This window comes from Zonotrichia albicollis, chromosome 29, assembly GCF_047830755.1.
Source record: "Zonotrichia albicollis isolate bZonAlb1 chromosome 29, bZonAlb1.hap1, whole genome shotgun sequence".
Classification (NCBI taxonomy): Eukaryota; Metazoa; Chordata; class Aves; order Passeriformes; family Passerellidae; genus Zonotrichia; species Zonotrichia albicollis.
Genome location: NC_133847.1, coordinates 3,988,050 through 4,004,932, shown reverse-complemented (window position 1 = coordinate 4,004,932; position 16,883 = coordinate 3,988,050). Strand labels below are relative to the sequence as shown.

At 49.8% G+C, this 16,883-nt stretch overlaps 3 protein-coding genes across 10 annotated transcripts in view; 2 read left to right on the top strand and 1 right to left on the bottom strand.

Annotated features, from left to right (window-relative positions):
• CELF5 (CUGBP Elav-like family member 5) overlaps positions 1-6,209 on the top strand; it is a 41,558-nt gene extending 35,349 nt beyond the window's left edge. For all 3 annotated transcript variants that reach the window (XM_074529059.1, XM_074529058.1, XM_074529057.1), the window contains 7 exons: positions 577-721; positions 1,289-1,435; positions 1,637-1,699; positions 1,787-1,870; positions 2,886-3,029; positions 3,125-3,289; positions 4,117-6,209. In XM_074529059.1, the coding sequence (XP_074385160.1) occupies positions 577-721; positions 1,289-1,435; positions 1,637-1,699; positions 1,787-1,870; positions 2,886-3,029; positions 3,125-3,252 (711 nt within the window). In that variant the 3' untranslated portion in view covers positions 3,253-3,289; positions 4,117-6,209. The remainder of the gene's footprint in view (positions 1-576; positions 722-1,288; positions 1,436-1,636; positions 1,700-1,786; positions 1,871-2,885; positions 3,030-3,124; positions 3,290-4,116) is intronic.
• On the bottom strand, positions 3,124-13,741 carry HSD11B1L (hydroxysteroid 11-beta dehydrogenase 1 like). 6 transcript variants are annotated; one of them, XM_074529065.1, is made up of 9 exons: positions 13,443-13,741; positions 12,111-12,143; positions 11,896-11,991; positions 11,119-11,249; positions 10,104-10,215; positions 9,646-9,737; positions 8,010-8,103; positions 7,092-7,257; positions 3,124-6,941 (listed from the first exon to the last, which is right to left on the bottom strand). In XM_074529065.1, exons 3-9 carry the CDS (start codon positions 11,978-11,980, stop codon positions 6,755-6,757), a joined length of 867 nt encoding a protein of 288 aa, XP_074385166.1. In that variant the 5' UTR covers positions 11,981-11,991; positions 12,111-12,143; positions 13,443-13,741; the 3' UTR covers positions 3,124-6,754. The 6 variants fall into 6 exon arrangements, with proteins under 6 accessions (XP_074385166.1, XP_074385164.1, XP_074385163.1 ...); XM_074529063.1 differs by lacking the exon at positions 13,443-13,741 and adding an exon at positions 13,130-13,146 and having other exon boundaries at positions 11,896-12,143; XM_074529062.1 differs by lacking the exon at positions 13,443-13,741 and adding an exon at positions 12,787-12,842 and having other exon boundaries at positions 11,896-12,143.
• MICOS13 (mitochondrial contact site and cristae organizing system subunit 13) lies at positions 13,138-15,948 on the top strand. The gene is made up of 4 exons (XM_074529066.1): positions 13,138-13,278; positions 14,386-14,542; positions 15,286-15,337; positions 15,754-15,948. The coding sequence occupies exons 1-4, from the start codon at positions 13,250-13,252 to the stop codon at positions 15,849-15,851; spliced, it is 336 nt and encodes a 111-aa protein (XP_074385167.1). The 5' UTR covers positions 13,138-13,249; the 3' UTR covers positions 15,852-15,948.
• The last annotated feature ends 935 nt before the right edge of the window (positions 15,949-16,883 follow it).

Below are 16,883 nucleotides of genomic sequence, written 5' to 3'. Positions count from 1 at the left end.
TGGCAGGGACAGCAGCTGTGTGAGAACAGAGCTGCAGGGACCTCGTGGGCCTGGCACTGCCAGGGGAGCACAGCCAGCACTGCCACCCTCCAGCCCTGGCAGTGCCAGGGGAGCACAGCCAGCACTGCCCATCCCAGCAGCCCTGACAGTGGGGGACACTGCCACCACTGCCACCCCAGCAGCCCTGGAGTGCCAGGAGAGCACTGCCCATCCCAGCAGCCCTGGCAGTGCCAGGGGAGCACAGCCAGCACTGCCACCCCAGCAGGCTCTGGCAGTGCCAGGCGAGCACAGCCAGCACTGCCCATCCCAACAGCCCTGGAGTGCCAGGAGAGCACTGCCCATCCCAACAGGCTCTGGCAGTGCCAGGGGAGCACAGCCAGCACTGCCACCCCAGCAGGCTCTGGCAGTGCCAGGCAAGCACAGCCAGCACTGCCCATCCCAGCAGTGGCTTTGGGGGAAGCTCCAGGGCAGGTGGCAGCAGCCGGGGGCGGTGCCAGCCAGGCTGCTGTGCCCAGCTCCCCCAGGTGCGCAGGGCCTGGCACAGGGAGGCCCTGAGTGCCCGCTCCTGCCTTGCAGCTGATGCAGCAGCAGACCACGGTTCTCTCCACGTCCCACGGCAGCTACCTGAGCCCGGGCGTCGCCTTCTCGCCGTGCCACATCCAGCAGATCGGCGCCGTCAGTCTCAACGGGCTGCCGGCCACTCCCATCGCGCCCGCGTCAGGTGAGGCTCCCCCCGCTGGGAGCTCCGGCACTCGCAGGGTCCCCTCAGGGCACAGAATTCTGCAGCTCCAGCTCAGCAGCTGCTGCAGCTCGCTGCTTTCCAGCAGTGCAGCCTCTGCTCTGCACAATTCCTGCAGTCCTCTGACAGCCTCACATGTTCAGCACATCCTCCTGCCCTCTGGCTGTGCATTCTTGCTGCAGTTTTAGTAAAGAAGGCCTGGGTTCCCAGCATTGCCCTTGGCTGTTCGTGATCCTCACCCCACAGCAATAATCAATGTTGGGTTCAACCCTGTCAGAGCAGGCTCATGTCCTGCCAGGTGCTGAGCAAGCCCAGATCAGAGATGTTCCCGCACCCAAAGCTCTGACAGCACTCAGTTCTTCTCACACTCTTCCCACCTTCATTTAGCTCACACTCTTCCTGCCTCTTCATTTAGTGAAGGCTCCAGCACCAGTCTGCCATCTCCATGTGCCAAATACAAGAGTTAATGGCTTCAGACACAGCAGTGTTGGCAGCAGGGGCTCTGTGGGACCTTGATTTCATGGGCTGTCCTCTGTTCTTGTTCTGCAGGGCTACATTCACCACCTCTCCTGGGCACAGCAGCCATGCCAGGCCTGGTGGCTCCCATTTCCAATGGATTCACTGGAGTGGTACCATTCCCAAATGGGCATCCAACCTTGGAAACAGTTTACACCAATGGCCTTGTGCCATATTCAGGTATTGAGAGCAGTAAAAAAACCCACCTGAGGAACTGCAATTAGCTCCTCTTTTCTGGATTCCCCACACTTTTGTAGCTCCTTCCCACCCGGGGTGAGGGTGGGAAACGACACAACACACAAACACACAGAATGCATGAATGATTCCTTTGCTGTTTTCCTTTCCTTTCCTTTCCTTTCCTGATTGTGTTTTTCTCTGCAGCCCAGAGCCCTTCAGTAGCAGAGACTTTGCACCCAGCCTTCACAGGAGTTCAGCAGTATGCAGGTACCAGCTTCCCTTGTCTCCCTGAGCCCTTTGTGTGGCTGACCAGATCCTCAGGTAAATGCTCTGTTCTGTCTCCTTGGGCTACAGCTGTGTATCCAACCACCACCATCACCCCCATTGCACAGAGCATCCCCCAGCAGCCTCCCATCCTGCAGCAGCAGCAGAGAGAAGGTGAGGATCACCCTGGGAATGGGGTGGCCAGAGGTGTGGGTGGGATTTGTGGAGTTCATCTGCTGCCCAACAGAGCCAGTGGAGAGGAGGTAGCACTGATTTTTGTGCACTGATATTTAATGCTGGAGCTGGGGTATGGAAACAACAACACGTCTGCAGTGAGTGGGAAGGATCACAGGATGTTTCCTGACCTCACATCTGGCCAGGTGCAGAGGGGCAGGAGGCCCTGGAACACCTTTCACACCAAAGGGGATGGGAATCAGCACCTTCCCCTTGCAAAGAGCAGGGACAGGCTCAAAGAGAACCTTTCCTGTGCAGAGCACTCATCCCCTCTTTGCTGGTGCCAGAGCCACAGTGCAGCCAGTCAGAGCAGCCTCTGCAATGTGCTCTCCTCTCTTCAGCCTTCACAGCTTACTGAGTTTATTTTCAACTTCAAAACTGGCTTGAATACAATTTGGAGGCAAAGGCATTGTCTCTCTGCACCTGGTTGGTAGAGCAAGTGTCAGCAAGGAAGCAGCAAGTGAAGGAGTGAACAGCACCAGGTCCATCAAGTGGGAGTGTGGCAATCCAGAGGTTTCCAGTTAAGGCTGTGGCCTCTGGGCTGAAGGCAGTGCTGCAGCAGCAGTGTCTGCCACTCTCCAAGGACTGGGACAGCTCTGAGCTCTCACCTCAGCTGATTTCCTTCCAGCAAAACAGCACCCAGACACTCACAGAGCTCCTACACCCTGTGAGTTCCTACACCCTGTGTAGGAGCTGGGCAAGCTTTGGAAGAGAATCTGCTCTCCAGATCTTGTATGGAGTCTCCCAGTTTTTGTATAGAGTCTCCCAGGTGCTCTTTGAGAGCCCTCAGGTCCCTGGATGGACCAGTGGCAGGGACGAGCAAGGGGAGGGCAGAGCAGAGGGAGGCAGTGCTTGGGCTCTCCTCCAGTGCTGAGCTGTGAGTTGAGCCCATTTCTCTTCCCCTGCCCTTTGGGGGCTTTCTGTTTTGTCCTCCTCCATCACCCCATACCTGCAGGTCCTGAAGGCTGCAATCTCTTCATCTACCATCTCCCCCAGGAGTTTGGAGACAACGAGCTGATGCAGATGTTCCTGCCCTTTGGCAATATCATCTCCTCAAAGGTGTTCATGGACCGTGCCACCAACCAGAGCAAGTGTTTTGGTAAGTGCAGGCAGGGGAAGCACGATCAGTGACAATGACACACTGGGCATGGCACCAGCAGTGCCACTGTCACCCATCCTGTGTCCTTCCTTCAGGTTTTGTGAGCTTTGACAACCCATCCAGTGCACAGACTGCAATCCAGGCCATGAATGGCTTCCAGATTGGCATGAAACGCTTGAAGGTGCAGCTAAAACGGCCCAAGGATGCCAACCACCCCTACTGACAGCAGGGAGCCAGCAGGAGTCACTTCTGCAGCACAGGTACAGTGTCCCAGCAGGGCACAGCTCTGCCAGGCTCCAGCTGCTCCCTGCAGGGTGGGAGGCAGTGACAGCTGGTGCAGGGTGAGCAGAGCAGGCCTGGAGATGATGGCCAGGTTCAGCAGTCATCAAAACAATCATCAATCAGGGAAATCTGTGGCTGTGGGGCAAGCCCAAAGCCAGGCCAGGAAGGTGAACAGGATCAGAGTTCAGTGATTGCCAGGCAGGTCTGTAATGACCATAATTAATAAACATGGAGGTGGGAAGGCAGTGCAGGGGTTGGAGCCCAGGTGATGAGATCCATGGGCAGCACAGGCCCTTGGGCAGGTGGGACTGGCACTTCCACAGTGTCAGACAGAGGGTGAAGGCACAGGGCTCTGAGGAGACTCCTGGAGCTGTGGGCAGTGTGGACAGACAGACACTGGTGGGACTGGTCAAGTTCAAGTCCTGTGAGTGCCCTGACAGGCAGATGGTTCCATTGCCCTGTTTGTGCTCTAAGCAAGGTTTTTCTGTGCTGTCCAACTGCTCCCAAAAAGCTTTTGACTGCCTAAAAAGGTATTAAACCCCAGTAGTTAGTCTGCAAACTGTGCTTTCTGGGGTGAGAAGAGACAATCCCATGCTTCACAGGGATCACAGAAAAGCAGAGAAAAGGTGAGAACTCTTGGGCTGCTGTCCAGAGCCAGCTCCTGCCAGCCTGCAGATGGGGAGCAGGGGAGGGCTGATCTGATCTGGGTCAGAGCCCTCCGTGTTTAAGCAGCAGCTCAAAGCCTGAGGTTTGCACAGATGCCCTCCTAATCTCCCAATTCCCTCCCTCCTCCATTTCTGTTCAGGTGAAGGGAAAGTCCAGAGGAAGAATTTCTGCTTCAGGTTGATTTTCAGAGAGGCCAGTAAATTTATCGACTCTTTTGACACCACCCCTTTCCTTCCTCGGCTTCCCACCTTTCCCACCCCATCTTCCTCCTCCCCTCCTCTCCAAGACATGCAATTAAAGAGAAGGCTCAATATCTGCCCAGGAGGAAGATTCTTGCCACGCCTGGACTCGCATATTTGCTGCTAACGTGGTGCAAAGCAAAGGGACCAGCAAACCAGCAGCCCCTGGGGCACGGAGCTCTTCCTTGGGGTGTGGCTGGAGAACATGGACCAAGCAAACCCATGGTGTGTCTCTAGGTTACTGCAGTGATGTGTGGAAATTTATTTCCCTCCCTCCCTCCCTCCTGCTCTGTTTCTGGCCCTTTCATAGATAACTATAAATATATACAGTCTCTATTTTTTTTTTAAACTAGCTCACAGGACCAAACTTTTCCATTCAGAGAGTGACTGCTTGCAAGAGGTGTTGGAAATTGAGGGGTTTGCCTTTGCAACAGTGTCTTCTCAGCATGCACTGCAGACAGGCCTGAACATTTTGGAGAGAGGGAGCTGGGGGTGGGTTGGGGAGAGAAAAAGAGAGAGAGAGGGAGAGGGAGAGAGGGAGAGCACATCTCTGCTCAGCATGAGCAAAAAGGAGAAATACATTCCTGCAGGATTAGGGCACAGTCAGCTGCTCAGCTTGAGTCACTCACCCACCTTAGCACCAGCCTGGTTCAGGACCTGGAGAGCTCTGTGCTGCCTTTCCAAGGGCTCCTGCAGACCAAGCTCCTGGGATGTGGTGGCAGCCCCTGCCCTGAGCTCGCTGTGACCGGGCTGAAAGCACAGAGAGGAGCTGCGCTGCCTCCCCACACACGGCACAGATCGCGGTGCTCAGCTCTCCATGGCAACTGCATTTTCCTGGTGCAGGCGGGAGCAGATGCAGGGAGGCTCCCGGGGCTGCACACTGCCTCCCTGTGTCCGATACCAGCACTGGGCACTGGGCACGGTCCTTCCAGGTGACACAGGACCTTTTCTCCCTCTGAATTCAGCAGCTTTCCCCAGCACATGCAAGGAAAACAGGATGAAAGAGGGTTCCATTCTGGGATTTTCCCCCCAGCACCCCCTCCAAGAGACAGATTTTACATTATGCAGCATATACATATATATATACACACATATATATATGTAGGGACAGCTCTGTACACTAGATACACAACTCTAAAGCACAGAATGTAGTTCAGAACTGGATTTTAAAAAGATCCCCTGGGAGTGGGGGGTGTGTGTCATCCTGCCAAGACACATCCCTGCAACACTTTGGAACAGTCTCTTCAAGTTTCTACAAAAGAAAGGAAAGGAAAGGAAAGGAAAGCAAGGCAGAACAGACCAACAAACCCCAGTGATAAGGAATGAACGATTTCAATAGTCAGAGTTTGATAAGGTACCACAAACATTGTGTGTGTGTGAGGGTGTGTGAGCACATTGAAATAGGGACAAGAGAGTTGGTGGGGCAGAGTTGGTGCAATTGATACTGAAGTGAGCTATGGGGATTTTGGAGAATCTCGGCCAACTCTCATTCTCCTCCAGTTTGCCCTTTGTTCAGGTGTTTGTGGCACAGTCCTTTAAGTACCTTCAGATCTCCTCAACCACCCTTCTGTGTCTGATGCTGAGAGTTTATGAGAGGTGAATGAAGCTGTGAGAGTCTGTGTGTTTCTATAGTCCATGTTTACTTATTGTAAATACCATTTTTATACTTAACATCTATTATGTATGTGATTTGTATAATGTACTTTATTTCTGCTACAAGTAATTTCATGAAGTTTAAACTTAGTCTAATTTTGAACAAAACAAAAAAAAAAGAAAAAATATGAACAAATGCAAAATGGGAAAAAAAAAGGACTTTGGGAATCCTAGATCAAGCTGGTTTAAAACAAGCATTTACAGTTTCTTCCATCACAGTTACTGATGTGACTGTACAATGTTACAGGTGCGATACAAGCTTTGTCAATGTCAAATTCCTCACTCTGGTCAAAAAAAAAAATCCTAAATTTATTTAATAAAAGTTTTACTTGCTAAGTAACTGGGGCTCTAATTCCTGTTGTTGTTAGGTAATGCTTACACTTGAAGACATTGCCAAAGCCCTGGGCTAATTTACCAGTTCACACGGGGTCAGCAAAGAACCCTTGGCCCACAGAACCCAGGGGAGCAATATTTCATCACAGAGGAAGCACCAACACATAACACCAAGACATTAAAAACTTGTTTAATTCAAATAGAGATAAAAAATTGTACTTAGAGGAAGCAAGAGGGTTCATGGTATCCAAAATGAGGTGCAGCCATGCCAGGACATCCTGTGCAGACACACAGGGGTTAAACTGGGGCTGAGCAAAGACTGGGTGCAGTCAGAGCACACAGGTGAGGCTGAAGGAGGAGGGAGATGGGAGGAAGGCCTCGGACTGATGGGTGGCAGCAGCAGAACCGTGGTTCAAGGAGGATGACACACCATGAGTCACATTAGGAAAATGGGATTTTGCCAGCACTGCTGCCCTGCTCCTGACTGACAGCAGTGCTCAGTGGGATGGCAGGAATGGGATTACAGGGCTGTAGGATGAGCCTGAGCGCCCCTCAGGGGCTGCTGTAGTTGTAGAAAGCCCGCAGCACCTGGTTCCCGCTGCTGGGGAACAGAGCCCAGAGACAGCAGAGCGGCCGCAGCCACCGCGGGTAGAAAATCTCGGGCGCCCGAGCGGCTCCGCCGCGGACGATGGCGAGCGCGGCCTCGGGAGCGGGGGAGGCGCTGAGCAGCACTTTGCCCCTGCAAGGCAGCGGGCACAGGGTCACACACCCGACCCCACAGTGAGCACCCCCTGGGTGTGCCCAGGCAGGTGCACTCTCCCCACACCCCCTCAGAGCTGCTGTGCATTTTTTGCACGTTTTCAAGAAGAGATTGCAGACAAACACACACCTGGTGTGCTCCAGCGCCGAGTCAGTGTCAATCAGGCCCAGGATGCACAGCGTGACCGACACATCCCTGCTCTGCATGATGAGCTCGTGGCGCAGCGAGCTGAAGAATCCATCCAGGGCAAACTTGGTGGCAGAGTAGGAAGTGGTGAAGGGAGTGGGCATTTTCCCTGGAAAGGGAAAAGAGAGAATGGAAAACCCCAGGAAAATGGGTGTAAGGAGGATCCATGGAGAAGGAATCTGGGAAAAGATGAAGGCTTTGTCATACTGTATCTCATCTCCTGTTCAGGTGAGTCTGCCTTTCTGTAAGGATATTAAAATACATATTACTGTAGTCATATATATTACTATATTATTAAATATATATATTTTTATATATTTAATAATATAGTAATATATATTATATATTATATATATACTAATATATATAATATAGTCATATATTATATATATACATACACATACACATGTATATATACATATATAATAATATATATTATATATTATATATAATATATAATATAGTAATATATATAATATATAGTAAAATACATATTACTGTAGTAATATATATTACTATATTATTAAATATATATATTTAATATATTTATAATATAGCAATATATATATTATATTATATATAGTAATATATATAATATAGTATATATATTATATATACACATACATATACATATGTATATATATACATACATATATATAATAATATATATAATATAGTAAAATATATACTACTATAGTAATAATATATTACTATATTATTATCTATTTATTATAATATTATTATATACTATGAAAAGCACAGTTTGAAAATGTTTAGGAGTTGAACAACAGAGAAATATGAACAGCATTGGGAATCATTGTTTCCACAAGGTCAGCACTTACTCCAGGTAAAGTCACCAACCTGTGAGGGAAGAAACAACCACCAGAGCACCTCTGTTCTTCTCCAGGGTGGGCAGAGCTGCTGTTGCAAGAGCCACATAACTCAAAAAATTCACCTGGAATGATAAATGTAGACATGGAGGAAGCAAGAGGGTTTGGAAGCATGAGCCAAGAAAGTCAATAGAGTGGTCAGAAATGGAAAGGAGCGTGGTTTGGAATTGCATTTTCAAACATCAAGTGAGAGAAATCATCTCTAAGGATGGGGGCAAACTTTGCATCCCTGAGTCTTTCAGATTCCAGAAAAAGCAGTGAAGAATACCCAGAGCAAAGCTTACTCCTGGGCTTTAACATACAGATTTCCTAACAAGATACAACTGGCTGTCCCTGCTTTTTCTTTATGCTTTTCTTTACTCTGCAATCCCTGTCAGAGACAGCACTCTCAGTTTGCTCCCCTTCTAAGTTTCTCCTGACTGAGCTCAGACTATGAGGCACAAAATTCAGCATCTCTTCAGAGCTTGACTGCTCTCTTAGATTATATTAATGTCTTCCCTATGTTCCTAAGTTCCCACTCTCCTCAACCTGACCTGCCACACAGACTTCGTCAGGTCAGAGAAAAAATTTTATAGATAAGAAACAATAAACAGCCTCGAGAACAAAACCAGAAGAGTTCTGACTCCTTCTTTGACTGCCAGGCTGGGAAAAGAAACTTTCTAATGCATCTTGGGATCACTCTGAGCAGCAGAAGTCCCAAAATCCCAGGAGAAGCCAGGCTGTCCTGGGGAGTTGGGAGAATTGCAGGGGAGCTGGGAAGCTCAGGGGACGCAGAAAGTTCAGGGGAGCTGGGAAGTTGCTGGGAAGCTCAGGGGACCCAGGAAGCTCAGGGGAGCTGGGGAGCCTCACCTGCAGGGGAGGTGGGAAGTTGAAGGGGAGCTGGGAAGCTCAGGGGAGCTGGGAAGTTCAGGGGACCCAGGAAATTCAGGGGAGCTGGGAAGTTCAGGGGACCCGGGAAGCTCAGGGGAGCTGGGGAACCTCACCTGCAGGGGAGGTGGGAAGTTGAAGGGGAGCTGGGAAGCTCAGGGCACCCAGGAAATTCAGGAGAGCTGGGAAGTTGCAGGGGACCCAGGAAGCTCAGGGGAGCTGGGGAACCTCACCTGCAGGGGAGGTGGGAAGTTGAGGGGACCCAAGAAGTTCAGGGGACCCAGGAAGTTGCAGGGGAGGTGAGGAGCTCAGGGGACCCAGGAAGTTGAGGGGACCCAGGAAGCCTCACCTGCAGGGGAGCTGGGAAGTTGAGGGGACCCAGGAAGTTCAGGGGACCCAGGAAATTCAGGGGAGCTGGGAAGTTGCAGGGGAGGTGAGGAGCTGCAGGGGACCCAGGAAGTTGAGGGGACCCAGGAAGCTCAGGGGAGCTGGGGAGCCTCACCTGCAGGGGAGGTGGGAAGTTGAGGGGACCCAGGAAGCCTCACCTGCAGGGGACCCAGGAAGTTGAGGGGACCCAGGAAGCTCAGGGGACCCAGGAAGCTCAGGGGACCCAGGAAGCCTCACCTGCAGGGGAGCTGGGAAGTTCAGGGGACCCAGGAAATTCAGGGGAGCTGGGAAGTTGCAGGGGAGCCAGGAAGCTCAGGGGACCCAGGAAGCTGAGGGGAGCCAGGGAGCCTCACCTGCAGCAGCCAGCGCGTGTACTCCACATCCCCAGCCCACTCCTGGAAGCGGTTGGTGCCGATGTGGTTCAGCACCAGGTAATCCAGGCCCCCTTGGAGAGCAGAAAGAGCAGTGACACAAAGGACCCATCCCTGAGCATCAACCAGGGAGCTCAGGAATACCAGGAAGGCTCAAGCACTCCCTCAGAAGGATGGAAGTGCTTTACCATGAGAGGTTAAATTTGCTCATCTGGGGCAGCTTTGGCTGCTCCTCAGGGGTAGAACTGAAAGGAAAACTGTTTGACTTTGACAATAACTCCCTGAAATGATGTTTCAGCATGATTCAGGAGCAAAATTTAGCTCTGTTGTACATCTATGTCCTTAACACCATTCTCAGTTCAGGGAACTGAAGCAGGAAGCTCCTGCTAGAATGAGAACTGGGCACACACCTGAAAGCCAGAGATGCTCAGGATGCTTACCCAGCTTTTGGACAGCAAACTGCACCACCCTCTCAGGCTCTGAAGGGGAAGACATATCTGCAGGGATGTAAAATATTTTCTTTGCTCCAAGTGTCAGGCATTTCTCCATTACCTTGAAAAGAACACACCCCAAAGATTAAAATATTTGAAAAAAGAGTAGGGCAAAAGGGCACTATAAAGCACAAACTACAGCCAGTGAGAGTCAGTTCTGGACAGAGACACTTTAAATTAAAGTTTATTGCTGTTTGGGCCATCCAAACTGAATCTGCATCCTGCAAAGAGTTGCCTCTATTTAACTGTCTGCTTAAATGATCTACCTGAGACAGCATCAAGATTCACTGGAAAAAATCCCCAATCTTCTTCAGGAGAAATCTTCTGGAACGAGGGGTATGCTTTACATTAAATTCTTCTCTTTTTTCCAAAATAACTGGAAAAGAATTCATCTTTCATAATTCCTTTGCTATGTTGAGTGTGTGAATGTGCCTGACAATGATATGCAGTTTTGAAATAATGCCTTCCAGTCATTAGGAGCTATTATTGTGCTCACTGTCCCCAGCTCACCTTTGGCACCATTTCACAGTGAAGAACTTTCCTTGGAAGTCACAAATCCCCACAATTAAAGAGTTCCCCTTTCTAAATATTGCCCCATTTCATAAAGATGAAGAAGTCTCATCTGTTGGAGATGGTGAAAAGGCATTTAACCTACAAAAAGTCTTGAGTTTTTAACAAAACAGCTACAAATAGAGCAATTTGGACTCTGAAAAGTTGCACAATATTTTTTGGACATTTTCTTAATGTCCAGCCTGAATTTATCCCTGATGCAGCTTCACACCATCCCCTCATATAAATAAATGTTCAGGCAGTTAAAAGCTCAGGCACTGAATTTGCATCCTCTTCTAGGTCCATGCCTGACAGTTCTGAAGGAAAATCTACATGCTGACAACTCATTTTTTTGTTGGTTTGGTAAAAGCCTGAGTCTCTCATGTGTTCCCCCATACAAGGATGAGGTTCTCACCTTCTGCAGCACAGCTTCCCTCCTGGCAGTCACCACAATCTCAGCACCAAACCTGGCATAGTGATATGCTATCTGCTCTCCAATCCCAGCACTGGCTCCAGTCACGAGAACACGGGCACCAGACAGGCTCTCTTTTTATGGGAAAGAGAATAAAATATACAGAATTAAGTGAAGAAGCAGCAGAGGAGCTGCCCTTAACTGCTGGCAGAGCTTTAAAGAAGATTTAAAGATGCACCTGAGTGCTCAAAATTCTTGGTGCTTCTCCACAACTAGAAGAGGCAGGACTGGTGATGCAATGACAGGATGATGCCAGCTAGCTGTGTCACAGGGTCTAGATTTTGGTTGCTAGACCAAAATCTTTCAAAAGCCAAGTTGGTTTTCACCTTCTGAGAAGCTTACAACAGAAACCAGGCTGTGCATCTTATGCAAATCATTTTTTTGCCATCAGTCTGGAGGCACATCAGCCCTCTTGTGCCAGGCACTGCACACCTCCAGAGACGGTTCTTGAATTTGTAACAAGGAATTTACAACCAAAACATAAAAAGAGCAAGGCAGCAGCAAAGTGCCATTCCCCCCCCCCCCCCGACAGAGACAGCAGGATCCCTGCTCTTAGATAATTTCATCTTTCTCTTTGTTTCTGGGAATGAAACATTGCCTTTGGGTCACCAACTCTAGTAAAACTACAGGCAGGAATGAGACCATCAAAGTTTGGAAATTCAACCTCTTCCCTTGTGTGACTTACATTTCAGCTTGAAATCCTCCCCCTGGAGAGCCTACCTGGGTTAAAGTCCTCTTTCCAGAAGAAAGCTACGAGCCCAGCTACAACCCCTGTAGCACAAAGCACTTTTCCAATTGGCTTCATATCCCTCCAAGCTGTGAGGAACAAAGTGAAGTCTTGAAGCTGAGCACTTCAGCCAAAATAACACCGTGTTCTCCTTCCTCTGATGCCCGGAGCCAGCCTGGGAGAGGCTTTTGTAGAACCGAAAGCCCACCTGAAGTGTCTTTCCCCTGAGAGCCACAGCCACCTTGGTCAAGAATAAAAAGGATTTTTCACTGGCAATTCCCACAGCCCTCTGCACTCAGTGCCTACAGGAGAAAAAAAACCCTTCGTGTCTAATCTTAGAGAGCTCTTAATTCATTAAAGACTAACGACAGCTGGCAGCAGTGACCCCAAAGCAGCGGGATCTCGGGAGGGAGGCGGCGGCAGAGCCCACAGGACGGAGCCGTGTCTGGATAGGAAGAGCAGCGGGATGAGCCGCTCCGCCACCACGCTGCGACACAGCGCGACAAAACACAGAGCGGCGGGGACAGCGCCACAAAGGCGCAGGAGCCACGTTCGGCGCCCTCACAGCCTCAGCCATGCCTGGTTCCCTCACTCCCCTCAGCTCAGCTCGGCTCAGCCCAGCCCGGCAACCTCACGTTCCTCACGCCCCCAAGTCCTGCCCGGCACCCTCACAGCTTCAGACCCTGCCCGGCTCCTTCAGCCCTGCCCGACCCCCTCACACCCCTCAAGTCCTACCCGGCTCCTTTAGCCCTGCCCGGCTCCTTCAGCCCTGCCCGACCCCCTCACGCCCCTCAAGTCCTACCCGGCTCCTTCAGCCCTGCCGGACCCCCTCACGCCCCTCAAGTCCTGCCCAGCCCCTTCAGCTCTGGCCGGCCCCCTCAGACCCTCGGCTCGGCTCGGCCCTGCCCGTCCCTCTCACGCCCCTCACGCCCTCAGCCCTGTCCATCCCTCTCACGCTCCTCAAGCCCAGCCCAGCCCTGCCCTCCCCTCCCCTGCTCTGCTCGGCCTCCTCATGCCCCTCACTCCCTCAGCCCTGTCCATCCTTGTCACGCCCCTTACGCCCTGTCCGGCCCGGCCCGGCCCCCTCACGCCCTCAGCCCTGCCTGGCCCCTTCAAGCCCTGGCCGGCCCCCTCACGCCCTGCCCGGCCCGGCCCTGCCCGGTTCCCTCAAGTCTCTCAAGCCCTGTCCGGCCCTGCTCTGCTCTGCTCTGTTCTGCTCTGTTCTACCCTGCCCGTCCCTCTCGAGCCCCTCACGCCTCTCGAGCCCCTCACGCCCCTCCCGTCCCTCACGCCGGCGGCGCGGGCGGGGCCTCGCGCGCACGTGACGGTTCCGGCCCCGCCGCCGCCATGGCCGCCCGGCTGCTGCCCGCTGCCAAGTGAGTCCCGCAGGCCCTGCCCGCCCTCCCGGCCCGGCCCTCCCGCACCCTCCGCACGGCGCTTTCCCCTCGGTACTCCCTGCCCGCCCGTCAGTGCTCAGTGCCCGGGCTATCCCCGGCCCGTCCCCAGGCCCGCGGCCTCCCCGTCCCGCGGCTCTGCTCGCCTCGCTCCGCGCCCTTGGCCTCGCCTGCCCCCGCGGCTCCCCGAGCGTGTCTGCACCGGCCGGGAGGGCCCCGCCGCTCTCTGCGGGCACGGACACGTAACAGAGCCGGAGTAGCTCGGAGCTCCCGTACACCCACAGCGAGGCAGGGCAGAAGGGTATCCTTGGGGGCCAGCCGGGTATTTCAGCAGAGAAATCGCTTTTATCCAAAATGCGTGTGAATACACGACTTTAAATATTGGTTCTCTCTTCTCAGCTCTCTTTTATCTGTCCTATGTCCTATTACTGCAGTACCGCTGTCTTGGGTTATCCCCTTGTACAGCTTTTGCTGTTCTCTTAAAGGGAAAACATCTCTCTGTGAGTCTGGGAAAATCGCTTACCTCAGATCTCTGATTTATAATAAAAATGTCAATAAATGCCAAATATTCTCTTCCCATCTTCCCTTTTGTAGGTTGCCATCACAGCTGTAAAACTGGTGACTGCACATCATGCAGGGAAACGTTAAAAGCCGTGGCCAGGTGTTCACTGGGCTGTAATGAGCTTAACAAGATATTGGTGTCTGTCAGATTTATTTGATAAATATCAGATTTATCAGGAAGAATTAACATAGATGGCTTGCTCACTGCAGAATCCTTGAGTTGCTTTTAGCAGAGGAATGTGCCAGGGATTCTCAGGCTTTAAAAAGTGGCACGTGCTCTTGAGGAACTTGACACTTTCTATATTGAAAACCACCATTGATAAAATGTGAATTAGGAGTAGTTTCAAGGGGCTGACAGGGAATAGTTGTCCTGGGGAGGCAAGGAACATAGGAAGGTGTTTTTCTGATTTTTTACTTACAGTAAGACATGAGGTTTCTTTATTGATACCTTCTTTGGCAATCCAACAACTGAGAGATGCACTGATGGTCACAACAAGAACTGAACTGTTGTGCTTTCAATTTTTTCAGGTTCCTGGTCAAAGGAGGCCTGGCTGGAGCTGCTGTGTACGTGGCATATGACCAGGGGCTGCTGGGCAGTGGCATTGAAGGTGCTGAAGCCCTGAAAAAAGCTCAAGAAACGCTGCCTCCAGCTATCCAAGAGTGGACAGATTACCTGGGCTGGGAGGTGAGGGCTGCTCAAACACCTCCCTGAATCAGAGGGAGAAAATATGGGGCTGATATTCTGATTCCAGTGAGGCTGGCAGGAGTTTTGTTGTTGAAACTGGGTTCCACATGGCAAATATTTTGAGGAGGATTGAAATGGAAAGTGAATAAAATGCTAAATTTGGGGTAGAGATATTGCTCACAGATGTAATTTCAAAGGAGAGGGATAAGCAGAGGGAAGGACTGCAAACATGCTCTGGGAGGTAATCAACTGTGTAGTTTTCTGCTGAAGGATCCCACTTGTTTTTAAGAAAAGCAATGAAAATATTATCCTCATATTCTTTATGATATGAGGATAATAATATGAGGAATTCTATTCAATTTCTCACACTGCTAACAGTTCAAGTTGAATTTAAATTGCTTGAAGAGGCCCCTCCTCTGTGAGTTGTTCTTCGTTTTAAAAATCCTCAGAAAACAAGAAACCTTTGCTTAAAGTTTGAGAAAATTTTTTCATATTACAAACTAACAGAGACAGCCATTGAGATGCTTTTTCAGGAGCACCTAAATAATATGTTGTACTTTTTGCACTTTTTATATTGCAGGAAAAAGTAAAATCCAGACTTTAAACATCATGTCTGGTCCCTTTTGAGGCTTGTGGCACCTAAGTGTTTTTGAGATCTGAGGTCAAGAGGCCTTGCCAAGGTGATGTGAATTCCAAGTGAAACCCCTCAAGTGCTGATATTTTGTCTCTCTCTTTCTTTCTAGCTCCCAGCCACTCCAAAAATTGACTTTTCCCTCTCTGCTTCCTGGAATAAAGGTAAAATAACTGCTCATTAACTGAGTCTGAGCTCAGTTTTTCAGAAGGGATAAATAAGCATTCCTATTGCTATTAGAATTTTAGACATTTTTGTTTGAAGGCCAAACCTATAAATACCTAGTAATTAATACCTATACTGGGTTATAAATACCTAGTAATATATAGGTTTTATGGTGCAGGAAAGAATCTTCATGTAATTGTGGGGAAACCAAATCCACAAATAACTGTGACAGGTCCAGCATCACCCATGGAGTCAGAAATAAAACAGGAATTAAACAAAGAGCTGAACTCAGTCCTGTAATTGTCTTAGGAATTTCTGTGTCACAAATGCTCAGGGCTTAACAAGATCTGTTGGAAATGGGGAAATTTGGCTTGGATGATGATTTTGGGGTAATTTTTCTCTGCTTTGCTTGCAGGGGTGCACACAGTCATGGGTGCCTTGTCTGCAGCTCCCAGCAGGGCCTGTGAGTACACAGTGGAAGGCTGGAAATATGTGAAGGATCTGATGAAATGAAAACGTTCTCCAGAGCTCAGGATTCTCTCCATCTCCACCTCTGGAGGGCAGCTCAGCCGTGTAAGGGCTACAATAAAAGACTTTGGTGGAACTTTCATTTGTGTTTGGGTTGGTTTTAGCCTGCAGAATGGAATTTTTAATCTGCTTTGTCTTAGCACTGATCCAAGGCTTCAGGAATCACAGATAGCTGTGATGAAGTGCTGAGAACAGCTTCTGTTCTAAAGCTTGGAAATAAAATAATTATTCTGAAGCTGAATGAATCTTGAAGATAAATGCATTCTAATTCAAACCAAGCCAACAAGAGTTCAAAAAAAATTTAAAAATTCCGAGGTAACAGTAAAAGATGATGGCCTGGGAGGATGATACATAAGTGAGCGAAGTTTATCTGCATGAAACCTTTTGTTAGCTTGCACCATGGCCCAGTTGGCAGACTGTGCACATTTTCATTTTAATGTGAATGGAAACTTACACAAGATCACTTTGCAGTCACAGGTTTTGCTTTTTCCTGCAATATAAAGTAGGTGCAAAAGGTAGAACATTGTCACTTTTCACAGGCAAATATAAGGAGGACACCACTTGTAAAATAAAGTTACAAACTGATTCTGTGTTTTTAACCTCTTTGATAGGATTGCTGTAATTTAGAATGTTGCAAAACAGCTGCAGAACAGGGAACAGCAGGATGAGTCCTTACTCAAATCAGGAAGCAAATACAGAGCATGAGGATGAAGAAAGATTTGCAGTTTTGTTTCCCTTTTTTTAACAAATAGATAAATGATGAAGCCAACAGCCCAGAGCTTTCAGAGGATTTGGTTGAGATGCAAATGCCTTTAAAAAGTGCTTAAGTTAATTCCTGAAGGATGGGTCCATCAGCAGCTCTGGTGCAGATGGAAGCTTCAAGCTCAGCAAACTCTGGAGTTGCTCCTGCAGGTGCCAGATGCTTCACAGCACCCAAACCCAGATAACCTCCATCAATGCCCCAGTTCCTCTCTAAATTTGCAATGTCCACTGCTCTTGAGGCAGCACAGCTTTGCT

Excerpts from the sequence above, each read along its gene's own strand:
- HSD11B1L (XM_074529065.1), bottom strand. The coding sequence starts at position 11,980 with ATGAAGCCAATTGGAAAAGTGCTTTGTGCTACAGGGGTTGTAGCTGGG. Across the intron at positions 10,216-11,118 it reads GGGAAGCTGTGCTGCAGAAG|GTAATGGAGAAATGCCTGAC; the intron begins GTGAGAACCTCA and ends GTTCTTTTCAAG. Across the intron at positions 7,258-8,009 it reads GGTTGTTTCTTCCCTCACAG|GGAAAATGCCCACTCCCTTC; the intron begins GTTGGTGACTTT and ends TTCCCTTTCCAG.
- MICOS13 (XM_074529066.1), top strand. The coding sequence starts at position 13,250 with ATGGCCGCCCGGCTGCTGCCCGCTGCCAA. Across the intron at positions 13,279-14,385 it reads CGGCTGCTGCCCGCTGCCAA|GTTCCTGGTCAAAGGAGGCC; the intron begins GTGAGTCCCGCA and ends CAATTTTTTCAG. Across the intron at positions 14,543-15,285 it reads CAGATTACCTGGGCTGGGAG|CTCCCAGCCACTCCAAAAAT; the intron begins GTGAGGGCTGCT and ends CTTTCTTTCTAG.